General features: G+C 40.8%; 1 protein-coding gene and 1 pseudogene across 1 annotated transcript; both read left to right on the top strand.

The window, feature by feature from the left end:
* The first annotated feature begins 435 nt into the window (after positions 1-435).
* LOC132888874 (cyclic GMP-AMP synthase-like) lies at positions 436-3,832 on the top strand (annotated as a pseudogene).
* Positions 3,833-6,166: 2,334 nt separating this feature from the next.
* On the top strand, positions 6,167-9,871 carry eef1a1a (eukaryotic translation elongation factor 1 alpha 1a). The gene is made up of 7 exons (XM_060926043.1): positions 6,167-6,310; positions 6,433-6,612; positions 7,553-7,849; positions 7,974-8,124; positions 8,230-8,486; positions 9,328-9,562; positions 9,747-9,871. The coding sequence occupies exons 1-7, from the start codon at positions 6,167-6,169 to the stop codon at positions 9,869-9,871; spliced, it is 1,389 nt and encodes a 462-aa protein (XP_060782026.1).
* Positions 9,872-16,150: the final 6,279 nt, after the last annotated feature.

Raw genomic sequence — 16,150 nt, 5'->3', positions numbered from 1 at the left:
TAGTGTTAGTCTACTGATGGTCCACAATAAATTCTGCTTCTACCATGCCCAGTTGACATTAGTGCTGGATTGGAAAAAAGCAAACCTAATGTGGGGTCACGCTCTGGCTTTACCTACGCAAGACTGTACCATGTAATGAATAGGGGGAGGGGCGAAATATAACCACCCCCCCAGCACCCCAGCTAATAGTCCATGGCGGCGGCTGGAGAAGTTTCTACTGGTTCCACTTCTAAGGGGGTAAAAGATTATAAAAACACACTTTGTTTATACTCTCCATGTTTAATCAGTTATAATTGGAAGATATATGGTCAAGGACACACTGATACTCACCTAAACAGGCCTATATTTAGCCTCCTCTCACATCAAGGTTGATTTATAAGCACCATTTCTGCATTACTCTGGTCTTTTACGCACAGCCGCAGACACTGAAGTGCGATGAGCAGCAGAGGAAGACCATACAATGTCCAGGACAAGAATCCAGGCAAATCTTTTGCTAAAAGTCCACTGGCTCCATGAAAAAAAGAACGCTCCAAGAAAGGAGGAGAAGGTAGACAATAAATCCACGGATGCCAAAGCGAGCTGCTCTTCAAAACTCCAGGAAAGTCCAGAAGTCCATCCGAGGGGACAGTCAAAGGATGCGAACTGTACCGAAGAGCAACAAATGCCCAAAGCAACCAAAAGTGGCAAGAAGAAAGTAGCGTCCCGCTGCTCAGCAAAGAGAGACAAACATATTGAGGAGAATCTGAGCAAAAATCTTCAGAGTGCTCCTGAAAAGGTAAACAAAAGCCAGAGATCGGTGTCAACCAAAACAACAGACCCCAAAGTGAGCTGCCCTCCAAAGCTCCAGAAAAGTCCAGAAGTCTGTCTGAGGAAATCTCCAAGTGATGTTCAATCTATGGAAGAGACACAAACAACCAAGACAGCAAAAAGTGATGAAAAGAAAACATCCCCCATCTGCTCAGCAAGAAGAGGCCAGCAGTATGGAGGAGAATCCGAATAAAGTCCTTCAAATTGCTCTTGAAAAGTTAAAGGTAAAGAAAAGACAGAGATTGGAATTGGCCAACTGCATAAATGGCATCCAGAATATTACATTATATTGTATTTAGCAGATGCTCTTATCCAGAGCGACGTACAATGAGTGCAAAAGTCAGGTACATGAAGTGCTGAACTTCTAGACAAGAAAGTTCTAATGCCAACTGAACAAGTGACAACAATTTATTGTCGCCAGAGATTTCAACCATGCGAATCTCAGATCAGTGCTCCCTAAATTTCATCAGCATGTGGACTTTGCAACGAGATGGGTGAACACGCTGGATCTTGTTTCCACAAACATACAGACCACTCATCAGATGCTCCAAACTGCTTCTAAGGCAGGTGAAAACCTGGCCAGAAGGAGCCATTTCTTTTTTTTGTCAAGTATGTTTTATTAGAGGTAGATTGCATAATGTAGGAAAGGAAAAAAACAGTCTACATTTTCATTATGAAGAAAGGAAAAAGAAAAAGGAATACAAAAAAATACAACAAATGTATCCCATCTAAATAAACAAAAGTATGTATACCCTGTGTAAAAGTACATAGACTTCAGTTCAGCATTCAACACAATCATCCCTCAGCAACCAATTGGAAAGCTGAGCCTGTTGGGCCTGAACACTCTCCCTCTGCAACTGGATCCTGGATTTCCTGACTGAGAGATCTCAGTTAGTCTGGACTGGGAGCAGAACTTCCAGCACCACCATACTGAGCACTGGGGCCCCCCAGGGCTGTGTGCTCAGCCCACTTCTGTTCACTCTGCTGATTCACGACTGTGCAGCAACTCACAGTTCGAATCACTTCATCAAGTTTGCTGATGACATGACTGTGGTGGGTCTCATCAGTAAGAACGACGAGTCAGCATACAGAGAGGAGGTGCAACAGCTATCAGACTGGTGCAGAGTCAACAACCTGTTCTGAATATGGACAAAACAGAGGAGATGGTTGTTGACTTCAGAAGAACACTGACCACTCTTCACTGTAAATCAATGGCTCACTCGTGGAGAATGTCAAGAGCACCAAATTCCTTGGTGTTCATCTGGCAGAGAACATCACCTGGTCCCTCAACACCAGCTCCATAGTCAAGAAAGCCCAACAGCACCTCTACTTCCTATGGAGGCTAAGGAAAACCCACCTCCCATCACCCATCCTCACAGTATTCTACAGAAGGACTATTGAGAGCATTCTAAGCAGCTGCATCATGGTCTGGTTTGGGAACTGCACAGTCTCTGATTGCAAGATCCTACAGCGGATAGTGAGGACAGCTGAGAAGATCATTGGAGTCTCTCTCCCCTCTATCACAGACATTTACACCACACACTGCATCCGGAAAGCCACCAGCATCGTGGCTGACCCCACACACCCCTCAAACAATCTCTTCACCCTCCTGCTGTCTGGAAAAAGATACCAAAGCATTTGAGCCTTCACAGCCAGACTCTAACAGTTTCTTCCCACGTGTTATAAGACTCCTCAAGTCTGAGGAACTGGACTGATTCTCACGGACTGTTGAACACACCACTCACACTGCAGTCTTTGCACAGTGGACAATAATGCACTATTGCTTTACAATGTTTACAATGTCTCTCACACAACAAGGTTTACATTTATTTATTCCCTTTTCATATACTCAATATGCACACTCAACTCTACACTTTGTTGTTTGTGTCGTTTATCATCCGTTTGTTTGTCTATTGTCTGCAGTGTTGCACTTATTGCACTCTTGCACTTTATGTTGTATTGTAGATTGTAGCCCTGCGATGTTTAATGTAGCACCATAGTCCTGGAGAAACATTGTTTTATTTTAACTGTGTACTGTACCAACTGTAAATGGTTGAAATGACAAATAAAAAAAACCTTAATACTTGGTGTAATATGCTGTTGAAATACCAATACTCAAGCAGCCAAGGAAACAAATCAACCATATAAAGTATAACTAAATACAGAACTCAAAACAGCTCACCCCAGGCTAGACCATACACAGCCCGGGTTGATCAAGACCGACTCGCAGTTATACAGTGGGCAGGGAAGAAGGGGAGAGGTGCAGCCTGAAGAGGTGTCATAAGTCACTGAGCATCTGAAACAGCACGTGGACTGGTGCAAAGATATCAGCGTTCTGAAGACAGGAAGCTACTATGAAAAGTGACCTCATAGACATCTGAAGAACAGTGATAGATCTTTGTGTCTTGTTCCTTAACATGAATGTTGACTGTGAGTAACAGGGTTTTTTTAATAGATCTGCGAGCCTGATGAGTTTGAGGTCATGCTGACTGTTCATGTGGACAGGATGACCCTCCAGCGTTTTTCAGATAACGGTGCTTTCCATAGTGTGGAAATGAAACGGCACACTCAAAGACATCCTTTAGACAAGTTTCTCAAGGAAGATAACACCATCATGGCCAATGAAATGCTCAAAGAATTCCAAGAGAAAGTAAAGGACGCTGTGGAAGCACTACAGTGTAAGAAGTATCCTGTAATGACTAACTGCTGGTGGTGATGAAACTACTGCATATTAAAGGTAGGTGTGTGTGTTGTACATAATGTTACACTAGCGAGGAAGAAGGGCGGCTTTCCAGCTGTAACTCTGCTCGTGCAGGAGAATGGCCGGCACATTTCTATCGATTTTGTTCTTGCTCTGGAAGTCCACTCAAGCTGGCCTGTTTTCACTAACGATGGCTTCAGCACAGAACATTGGCTCAGCAGAAAAGTGAAGATGGCCCAGAGACAGAAACCGTTTTATCTGGGGCCTAAATATGAGGGAAGAGGTAACGCAGAGAAGGATAGAATTATGGCCAAAGGTAAATGAGCCACAATAATTTTTCTTATTATATATTATACACATACAGCATCAGTCAAATGTTTGGACACACCTTAGATTCAATATTTTTTTCTTCATTTTTATTAATTAAAAGACACTTCATGTCAAGTTATGACGGATGTTGTTTCTCTTTACTTAATAATGGATGTATCAAATAGTTGGGTGGTTCTTGACATAATATGGATTACTACAGTTGTGGAATAGGGCTATTTACTCTATTTTTCTGATTTATTCCACTAATTAACTTTTGAAAAGGCACACTTGTTAATTGAAAAACATTCCAGGTGACTAGCTCATGAAGCTCATTAAGATAATACCAGTAGCGTGCTTCCATCAAAGTAAACTGTGGCTGCTTTGAAGAATCTAAAATATGAAACATTTTTTTTTTGTTTACCACATAATTACATTTATGTTCCATATGTGTCAGCCCTGTGATGACCTGGCGACTTGTCCAGGGTGTACCCCGCCTTTCGCCCGTAGTCAGCTGGGATAGGCTCCAGCTTGCCTGCGACCCTGTAGAAGGATAAAGCGGCTAGAGATAATGAATGAGATGAGATGTTATTTCATAGTCTGATGTCTTCAGTATTGTTCTACAGTGTAGAAAATGGTCAAAATACAGAAAAACCCTATGAATGAGTAGGGCTGTCCAAACTTTTGATTGCTATTGTCTCTCTCTCTCTCTCTCTCTCTCTCTCTCTATGTGTGGTTCATAAGTATTTGAACAGTAACACAAATGTTCCTAATTTTGCCTCTGTACACCACCACAAATGATTTGAAATGAAGCCGTCTCAAAGGAGGAAACAAAGCATTTGGTGATTTCAATGGGTTTCAGACTTCAGGTGGTCATTGAAAAGGATTTGCAGCCAAGTATTAAAAATAATACTTATAATTATGCTGGTTTGTCTGATTACTTTTGAGCTGTGACAATGGCAGGACTATGTAAAAAAAACTGCCTGTAATTCCTAAACAGTTCATGCAATATTTTTGTTAAACCCCTTTAATTAAAGCTGAAAGTCTACTAGCGCATCATTCACTCTGCTGAGAGAACAATTAGCTGCAACCTTCCATCTCTTCAGGACCTGTACGAGTCCAGGACCCTGTGGAGAGCAGAAAGGATTGCAGCTGACCCCTCTCACCCCAGACACAAACTTTTTGAATCACTCCTCTCTGGTAGGAGTTTGCGGTCCATTAGAACCAAAACCTCACAGCAAAAGGGCAGCTTTTCCCCATTGCAGCTGGCCTCATCAATAAGGTCAGAAACCCCCACTAACTCTAATCTCACACTTTCAATCTGTGACATTAATGCACTTTGTCTCTGAACTGCGATTTTGCACATTTCATGGTCATGTCATACATCTTCATTCTGTGAACTTTTATTGCACATTCTAGCACACACTGTACAGCTTGGCTTTTTATTTAACCTACTGCACATATTCGATTCTTCTCACACATTCATATCATGACTTCATCTTCATCCTGTGACCTATTTTTGCACATTCTGTGACCTATTTTTGCACAGTCTGTGACCTACATACGTATTTATAATATTTATAATGTATACTGCATATTATAGTGTGATGACCTGGCGACTTGTCCAGGGTGTACCCCGCCTTTCGCCCGTAGTCAGCTGGGATAGGCTCCAGCTTGCCTGCGACCCTGTAGAAGGATAAAGCGGCTAGAGATAATGAGATGAGATGAGATATTATAGTGTTTACAGACAGATACATTATAGATATTTAGATTACAGATAGATATTGTATAATAGATATTTTAGACACTATCATATAGGTATTGTATATTATGTATATAAGAGTTATACTATTTATTGTAGATTGCATATTTATTATATTGTGTAATGTCTATATTGTCCATATTGTACAGTACATATACATACATTTTTCTTATATTACATATATCTTACATATACATATAGTCACACTTTTCTCCCCCTCTCCTGTATTGTTAGAGAGACACCAAGTGCCAGAACCAAATTCCTTGTGTGTGTCAACATATTTGGCCAGTAAATATGATTCTGATAGTGTACAGCTTCGACTTCAAGACAACCCATGCACATACACCTTAAATATGTCCACTTTTCAAAGTTATATATTTTAGATTCTTATTTTTTTTATTTGATTTATATAACTACTTTTGTCTCTTTTAGTTCTTCTATCTTAACTGTTCAATCACCAAAGCAAATTCCTTGTATGTGAGAATGCACTTGGCAATTAACTTGATTCTGGTTCTGACTTTGATTCTGATTCTTTTTGTTTCTATGAGGAAGGTCTCATAGCACCCTTGTCACGTTCAGTATAATCAGCCATGGGAAAGGAGAAGCTCCACATCAACATTGTGGTCATTGGCCATGTTGACTCTGGCAAGTCCACTACAACTGGCCACCTTATCTACAAGTGTGGTGGCATCGACAAGAGAACCATCGAGAAGTTTGAGAAGGAAGCTGCCGAGGTAGGGCTGTTACAGGAGTCTTTGACCTTGACTTTAAGAACCTTGAAACAAAACCATTTCAAATGCAGAGGTGGCACTATTTCCCCTGACATGTTCTTACATTATGGTGTAAACTGTTTTAGATGGGTAAGGGATCCTTTAAGTATGCCTGGGTGTTGGATAAGCTGAAGGCGGAGCGGGAGCGTGGTATCACCATTGACATATCCCTGTGGAAATTTGAGACCAGCAAGTACTATGTCACAATCATCGATGCTCCTGGGCATAGAGACTTCATCAAAAACATGATTACTGGCACCTCCCAGGTCAGTCTTTCAGAGCAGTACATTATTAATTATTGGGTTCTGGTTTGCTTGCTTTGTACCACAGCAAACATAATTCATAACAGGGTGGTGTAGCTCAACATAAAGTGAATGGCCTTTAGATTACTTTCCTATAATAGCATTTTCCCAAGTGTTTTATTCCTTTTATACCACAAGGTTTTTACCTGATTGCAATCATTTATTTATTAATGAATGAGATTTCATGCTTTTTCACCTGTTTATAGTTATATTTAATATTATGGAATATCTGCAAGACAAATTAGTTTCTGTTATCACTTACGCTATAGTGGTATAAACTATAATGTAGCCATAAATATCATTCCCTCACAGGCTCTCTCTTTTTTCTCTTTCCTGAACTTATGTAAATAAAACTACTTCCACTACATAATTTATAAAAATGGAACAGAAAACACAGCATAAACTCCTCTGTCTGAGGACTCCCATGTTATTTAAACTTACTGACCATTACAAAGTACTGACACCCGAGACTCATGCGTTAAATGTTAATGCTTGTTAAACATGTACTTACAGAAAGCTATACACCATATCAACAATTATGCATTTTTCTTTGTTAAATAGCAATACATTCTCAATTTATCTTATCTTTAAATTATTTGGAGCATCCACTGTACAAGTCCCTATCAATCTATAGTTATTACTATATAAATAATAACCTATTAGATTTACCTAGGTTTTAATACACCAGAAACCTATCCTTTAAATTACACCTGGCAGTACCACCAGAGCTGCTGTAACAGAAAGCACACACTTTTATGTACACACAGGTTCAGGTTTGAGAATCCATTCAATGCTCTGGGTTTAAAAAAAAAGTGTGAATTTGGGTGACACTAAAAGATGCAACTCAAAAATATGTTCTTGGATTTGTAGAGTGCTTCATATGTTTTCTGTTTGTGTCTTCCAGGCAGACTGTGCTGTCCTGATAGTGGCAGCTGGCGTTGGCGAGTTTGAAGCTGGTATCTCAAAGAACGGTCAAACCAGAGAGCATGCGCTCCTGGCCTATACGCTGGGTGTAAAACAGCTCATTGTGGGTATCAATAAGATGGACTCCACTGACCCCAAATATAGCCAGAAGCGCTATGAGGAAATTGTAAAGGAAGTCAGCACTTACATTAAGAAAATTGGCTACAACCCTGAAACCGTGGCATTTGTCCCCATTTCTGGGTGGAATGGTGATAACATGTTGGAGGCCAGCCCCAATGTATGTGTGACATCATAGCTAACAAGAAAATTGGCCTGTTATTTTAACAATTCCTCTGATTATGCATTGATATTTATGGTAATTATGAGACTAATACTACTTGGTCTGTCTGTCATTTCTGTAGATGACTTGGTTTAAGGGCTGGAAGATCACCCGTAAGGATGGCAATGCATCAGGAACTACTCTCCTAGAAGCTCTGGATGCCATCCAGCCCCCAACTCGTCCCACCAATAAACCACTCCGTCTGCCTCTGCAAGATGTCTACAAAATTGGAGGTGAGGCTTTGTGCAAGACACCAGGCAAAAATATATATAGTTATAATTACTACATATCATCTTTCAGTTAAAACAATCCTGGAGCTATATTTAAAATTTCATTAGGCATCGGAACTGTACCCGTGGGTCGTGTGGAGACTGGTTTTCTGAAACCAGGGATGGTGGTAACCTTTGCACCTGTTAATATTACTACTGAGGTAAAGTCTGTGGAGATGCACCATGAGGCTCTGTCTGAGGCCCTGCCAGGGAACAATGTGGGCTTCAATGTCAAAAATGTCTCGGTGAAGGATATCCGCCGTGGGAATGTCGCTGGGGACAGCAAGAATGATCCACCCCAGGAGGCAGCTGGCTTCACTGCTCAAGTATGTTCAATTTCTGCTTCTGTTAATCTCATTTGACGCTGTATGAAAGTTATGACAATGTGAACATATTTGCAGTTTTAATGCAGTTTCTGAGGATGGTGTAGCGTTGTAGCATCAGCCACATAAAGTTTTATTAATCAGTAGCGTAAAATAGTATTTATGTCTAAGACACTTATTTATATTTTGTATTAAAATGTCTATGTAAATTAATACATAGAAAGCCTTCACTTAAGAGAAATTTAGGGCGAGCATGAGCCTAGGAAGTCTATAGGGTTCTTCTCTGTCACACGCACACACCTTCTCACTCCCTGTCCTATGGCTATAGTCCCTTTAAATCACGTGCTCGGGTTTTGAATGGAGGCGGAAAGAGGAATGAATGGGGGTAGATGGAAGCAAACATTCTGCCATCCTTCAGAATTCTTCAATGATCCGGAAAAAATTGACTGCTACACGCTTATGGATTACTTTGTTTTTCTTCGCCCTTTTTGAGGAATGTACAGTCGGACTTAAACCCACATCTGAAGAGGTGAGATCGCTCCTTTTTTTTCCCTATTTTTGCTGGCGGGATTGTTTTGTTTTTGGAAAGCGTACGGGCAGTGCGCAGTTTTTGTTATGCTGCTTACGCAAAGGTTGGACTAAAGACTCTGCCTAAAGGCTATTCTCTCACTCTCTTTCACTCTGCACCATCACACAATAAAATATTCACATTGAAAATATTTTGTAAGCGCGTTTCATGCACTAAGTTATAAGATTTGTTGACAACTCGTATCGAGTTCATTACAGCTTTTAGCATTATTGAGTTGCAGATGGTCACAATGACTGATGTAATTCTTTGCATCAGGTGATCATCCTGAACCACCCAGGGCAAATCAGTGCTGGTTATGCTCCAGTGCTGGACTGCCACACTGCACATATCGCCTGCAAGTTTGCTGAGCTCAAGGAGAAGATTGACCGCCGCTCTGGAAAGAAACTCGAGGACAATCCCAAGAACCTCAAGTCTGGGGATGCCGCCATTGTGGACATGATCCCTGGGAAACCTATGTGTGTGGAGAGCTTCTCCGAGTATCCACCTCTTGGTTAGTGCCTGGCCATTTGCACTGTTGTGGCAAGATAATACTGTTTGAAACACTTCCGGAGCTTGTCATTCAAATCTTGTGCACAAGATTGGGATTTGTTGTGGGGTTTTGATGCTGATGAACTCATAAGAATTCTGATCAGTTTAATAAGAGAAAATTCTCAGACTGTGTTGTGTTTTTACAGGGCGCTTTGCTGTACGTGACATGCGTCAGACTGTGGCAGTTGGAGTGATCAAGGGAGTTGAGAAGAAGGCTCCAACTGGTGGAAAGGTCACCAAGTCTGCTCAGAAGGCCCAGAAGGCCCAATGAATTTTGTTTTTGACTGCCAACTCCAGTGTCGCATACAACAGGTCACCCAACTATATCTGATTGGCTGCTGAAACTTCATAGTCATAGATTAATCAATCATTCCAATGCTTTGTAAAAGTATTAGAAACAATACACACACACACACACACACACACACACACACACACACACACACACACACACACACACACAGTGCTCAGTGTAAATGAGTACACCCCCTTTGAAAAGTAACATTTTAAACAATATCTCAATGAACACAAACAATTTCCAAAATGTTGACAAGACAAAGTTTAATATAACATCTGTTTAACTTATAACAGGAAAGTAAGGTTAATAATATAACTTAGATTACACATTTTTTCAGTTTTACTCAAATTAGGGTGGTGCAAAAATGAATACACCCCACAACAAAAACTACTACATCTAGTACTTTCACTATCACCCTGTCACTTTCACCCTGTTCTTCTTCAGAAATCCAACAGTGGCCTTAGACGTGTGTTTAGTCATGTTGGAAAAGTGCATGACGACTAAGGGCACAGAGTGATGGTAGCATCTTCTCTTTCGGTATAGAGCAATACATCTGTGAATTCATGATGCCATCAGTGAAATGCAGCTCCCCGACACCAGCAGCACTCATGCAGCCCCACATAAGGACACTGCCACCACCATGTTTCACTGTAGGCACCATGCATTTTTCTTTGAATTCCTCACCTTTGTGACGCCATACAGTTTTGAAGCCATCAGTTCCCAAAACATTTATCTTGGTCTCATCACTCCAGAGTATAGAGTCCCAATAGTCTTCATCTTTGTCAGCATGGGCCCTGGCAAACTCTTGGCGGGCTTTTTTGTGCCTGGGCTTTAGGAGAGGCTTCTTTCGTGGACGGCATCCATGCATGCCATTCCTCTACAGTGTACGCCATATTGTGTCACGGGAAATAGTCACCCCAGTTTGGCTTTCTACTTCTTTAGATAACTGCAGCGAACTTGCATGCCGATTTTCTTCAACCCTTCTCATCAGAAGACGCTCCTGTCGAGGTGTTAACTTCTGTGGATGACCTGGATGTCTCTGTGAGATGGTTGCAGTTCCACCTTTCTTAAATTTTTGTACCACTTTTGCTACAGTATTCTGACTGATAAGTAAAGCTTTGCTGATCATCTTGTAGCCTTCACCTTTGGGGTGTAAAGAAATTTTCTTTGGGGAATTCTGAAGAGACAAGTTGAGCATCACTCTCCATCCAGCATCCAATCACTAAAAGAGGTCATTGTTGAAGAATGGAAAAAGACTGATGTTGCAAAATGTCACCAACTTGTTCATTCCATGCCTAGAAGACTTGGTGCTGTCATTAAAAATCATGGAGGCCATACAAAGTACTAGATGTAGTAGTTTTTGTTGTGGGGTGTATTCATTTTTGCACCACCCTAATTTGAGTAAAACTGAAAAAAAATGTGTAATCTAAGTTATATTATTAACCTTACTTTCCTGTTATAAGTTAAACAGATGTTATATTAAACTTTGTCTTGTCAACATTTTGGAAATTGTGTTCATTGAGATATTGTTTAAAATGTTACTTTTCAAAGGGGGTGTACTCATTTACGCTGAGCACTATATATATATATATATATATATATATATATATATATATATATATATATCATTATCTCTAGCCGCTTTATCCTGTTCTACAGGGTCGCAGGCAAGCTGGAGCCTATCCCAGCTGACTACGGGTGAAAGGCGGGGTACACCCTGGACAAGTCGCCAGGTCATCACAGGGCTGACACATAGACACAGACAACCATTTACACTCACATTCACACCTACGGTCAATTTAGAGTCACCAGTTAACCTAACCTGCATGTCTTTGGACTGTGGGGGAAACCGGAGCACCCGGAGGAAACCCACACGGACACGGGGAGAACATGCAAACTCCGCACAGAAAGGCCCTCGCCGGCCACAGGGCTCGAACCCAGACCTTCTTGCCGTGAGGCGACAGCACTAACCACTACACCACCATGCCGCCCGCGTATATATATATATATATATATATATATATATATATATATATATATATATATATATATATATATATACATACACACACACACACACACACACATATACACACACACACACACACAAGTATACACACACAAGTATACACACACAAAGACATGGTCTCAAATGCTAAGTTCACAGGGACATTATTTTTTAAAGCTAAGGAAATTTCTTTATAAAGTGTATTTGGAATGTATATAACTTTTAGTTTCATGTGGAATTGTCAGATTTTTAGACATTTTCCTAATAAAGAGATAACGGTACAGGATTGTGTCAGAACGTGGAAACAACAAAACCAGAATAAGAAGCTGGTGAATGAGAAGCCAACCTTAGGCTCATCACATAATCATCTTTTTAAACTACTACTTAACTAGACAGTTGGGAAACATGTATGATAAAGAAAAATATGTGCGAATGCATATACAAACAGTTCAGTCACTGAACTGTTATACGGTATATATGCATTGTAAAGAAATGCATATATTCTTCTACAACTGATTAAGACGTGCATGGAAACAGAGACAGGAATTCAGAGCGCTGCCAAGTTAGAAATTGACCTTGGGTGTAGAAGAAGACACAGAAGTTTGTGTACTAGTTACCTGTTATGAAAGACAGAGAAACAGGTGAGCCCCAAAGATTCATCTTATCAACAGCATTCACATTTTTACAATTGGTGCCCTGAGGCCTGCTGTGGAATGGAGAGGAGAGAAAGTTTTGGTTGAAGTTCTGTTTGTTGTTTTGAACTTCTGTTCTTTGCATCATCTCTTACTGCAGTTCTAAAGATTGGTCTTCCTGATTCTGACTAATTTAACTCAGTGGTCAGTGTGTAGCATAATAAAGCATGCAATACATAGGTGTAGAATTGGATATGGACGATATGGACGTGTCCCTACCAATATCAAACGACAGCTGATATGTCCCTACCAATATTTCTGATTGAAAGAAAAAAATTATATACATCACGCTCTGTGCGCAGTACCCAAATGGTTACTGTCGGTTTCAACTGGGCGAAACACCACGCAAAATTTGCTCATGAATATCCATTCTGGGGGCGTGGTCGCGAAAACAGCAAGCATGTTTGACTACCATGTCAATTAGCAATTGCGGTTGCAGTGCAGTGAGCGGCTGCTAGCTAGCAAACTGTCCTTGAGGAATGGAACGTTAGATTAGCTTGTAAAATGAATCAGTTAACAACAGTTCGTATTCAGTGTGTAAAAACGACAACATACGAATATGACTTTTCTAAGTTTGTGTGGCATGTAAATAACAATCCGACTTGATAGTGACAACAGCTGGTGTTCATTAAGGTCACACAGACATTATTAAATCATATCAAATTGTGCTAATGTTGGCTAATATTGCACCGAGTCTTGCTTGTGAAGTGCCTGCAAACTTTAGCAGCCCGCTAACCCTGAATTTGAAGTGCTTCAGTTAAGACCTGAGAGCCCTGACAGAGTTCGGGTAACATGACACATGTAAACAATAACCCAATGGTGATGTGGACATTGTTCGTGGCCCAGACACCTTTTAATCAAATCAAACATTTTCACGTAATCAGCAAAACAGCCTCCACCTTCTTGATCAGAAATTTTTGGTTCTTCCCGCCTCTCTTTTGAAAACGTCACATACCGAGTACATACATACGCTGAACTGATTGGTTTTCGAGGGGATTCATTTGAAAGCAGTAGGCTGAAAACTTCTCTGTAGAACCCCGTCACTCCCTCCTCTCCCTCCCCTCTCCGCTCAAGAAGGCAACAAAAGGGCAATAATACAACAACCAATCAGAATCAGATACAACAACCAATCAGAATTCAGATACATTCTGCTGCCAAGTAAAATTGTAACCTTTCAATGTGTCAAAATTTTCGAGCCCTCGTCCTGTTTTACCGTTAGATCAATCACATATCAGCTTAAACTAGCGTTCTAAAACTAGTTAAAGATCACACAGAAGAGAGCCCACTCCTCCTGCCAGCCTCAGGGAACGCAGTGTTTAAGGCCCCGTATGTGTTTTACTTCCATTTCTGAGGGGAAACGAACATACACCCTCCTGACAGTCAATGTGTTATTCACTTGTAAAACACATTTGCAAATTGGTAGAATAAGTTAATCACCACATGCAAGATTTGCAATTAATCAAATGAATTGCATATTATTATTATTCATGACTTACTACAGTTCTGAACTTCACATTTTAAAAGTCTGGACTTTGGAGAGATGATGGATCTCTTTTGGTGGAACACAACGGAGCAAAATATTGTGACCCTCTAATGTTGACCTGAAGTTGGCGCAACTGGGGGTTGGCATTGGGTTTTTGTCCCCACCAGTGTTAATACCAAACCTACGCTCTTGATGCAATGCCATCCCAGTGCGTTTACATGCACATAGAGAAAATCGAATTTCTGCCGTTGCTCGACTGAAATCGAAGTTCTAAATGCCATGGAAACACCTTAGCTAGGCTGAAATTGAACCGAACTTGATTTCTTGTAATCGAGCTACACGACCTAGATTATGCGATTTTTGCCGAGCTACTTAGTGCATGTATACCCTATCGAGCTACGTAGTCGAGCTACTTACTTCAGCACTGCCCCTTCCGGAAGTGACGAGTGACGAGACCACAAGCGGGAAACAACAGCCTCGGTCGGCATGACAACGAATCATGACAACGGCATGAATCTTTTGCACTGTTAAAATTTAGCTCACTTACTGTATCACCAAATACATCTGTACAGCTGTTGCATAGCTGTGAATTGTGTACATAAACAAGTCACTGTATTTGTGTGTGTGTGTGTGTATATATATATATATATATATATATGTCCAACATCTAAAGAATGTCAATAAAAACAAAACAATTAAACTTTTTGTGTGTTTATTAAGACATAAGTTAAATTGTATGCAAAAAAAAATATTTTTTGTAAGCAAAAAATGGACTTTAGAAAAATATACAATTGTGCAAAAATAAGTTGTCTTACAAAACAGTGGTCTGCGCAGGACAGTTTGTAGCCATACAGTCTGTTAGAGCAAGCCTAACAGCTTGAGCACGGAACTTGTGAACACAGAACTGCCAGTGTTGCCAGATTGGGCGGTTTCAAGTGCATTTTGGCGGATTTGAACATGTTTTGGGCTGGAAAACGTCAGCAGTATCTGGCAACACTGCTGATAACTTTGTTTATACTCTTGAATAGCTCTTCTTCATGACGACAACCGGAAGTGTACCAACACGATGGGGCGTGTAGCGCCACCTGTGGCTCGGGTGCACAATGTACCTCACACAATAGCTCGATTTCCTTGTGTGCATGTAGGATTGAATTTCTCTGGCACCCCTGCTGGGACCCTTAGCACATTGTGCACCCGAGCCACAGGTGGCGCTACACACCCCATCGTGTTGGTACACTTCCGGTTGTCGTCATGAAGAAGAGCTATTCAAGAGTGTAAACAAAGTTATCAGTTCCGTGTTCTCCATTGCGCGTTTTTCTCCCGTCCATGAATTTTAATATATTCAAGTCCTTAAGCTGAATGAGCATGAACTCTGTCTCCTCATTGCTCCAGAAGTGCACGTTTCTGCTCGCCATTTTCTCTTCTTCGTTTGTTCCTCCTGACCTCTTCTGCTGCTCACTACTACTGTTGTCATGCCGACTGAGGCTGTCATGTTTCCTGCTTGTGGTCTTGTCACAAGCAGGAAATACATTATGACTGACCGCACAAATCTCTAGAATAAGGTCAGCAGCTGTGTGTGCGCGCACATTCGGTTTGTATTTTGATTGTCAAATGACTGTTGAATATTAAAGTAATTTAGCCTGTATTTTGTGGCCAGGTGAGAGGATCCTGCTGGAAAAGTGTCGGTTTGTCTGATGTACAAAAACATACAGAACAAATATCTATCGATAATTCATTACCTTTCTTTGAAATTTACCCTGAGGAGATATGTAAACCCACAGTTTACCCTGAGGAGGATAAACTAGCATTTAGCTACACAGAAAACCGTGAAGAAAAAAAACCCACCGTTTTTCAGACAACCAGCAAAGCCATACATGAACATCTCAAAATTCCCACTCAATGCCTTAAGCAGTGTTTAATGTTTTACACTGAAAAGGAAAAGACATTGGTGTAGTCTAATAATACAGGGCGGAGAAAGGAGGAGCTTCTTCCTGTTCCACTTCTGAGGGGGGAAAAGATTATAAAAAACACATTTCGTTTATACTCTCCATGTTTAATCAATCAGCCAT

Source organism: Neoarius graeffei, chromosome 7 (genome assembly GCF_027579695.1).
Source record: "Neoarius graeffei isolate fNeoGra1 chromosome 7, fNeoGra1.pri, whole genome shotgun sequence".
Lineage (NCBI taxonomy): Eukaryota > Metazoa > Chordata > Actinopteri > Siluriformes > Ariidae > Neoarius > Neoarius graeffei.
This window is presented reverse-complemented; position numbering and strand designations above follow the sequence as displayed.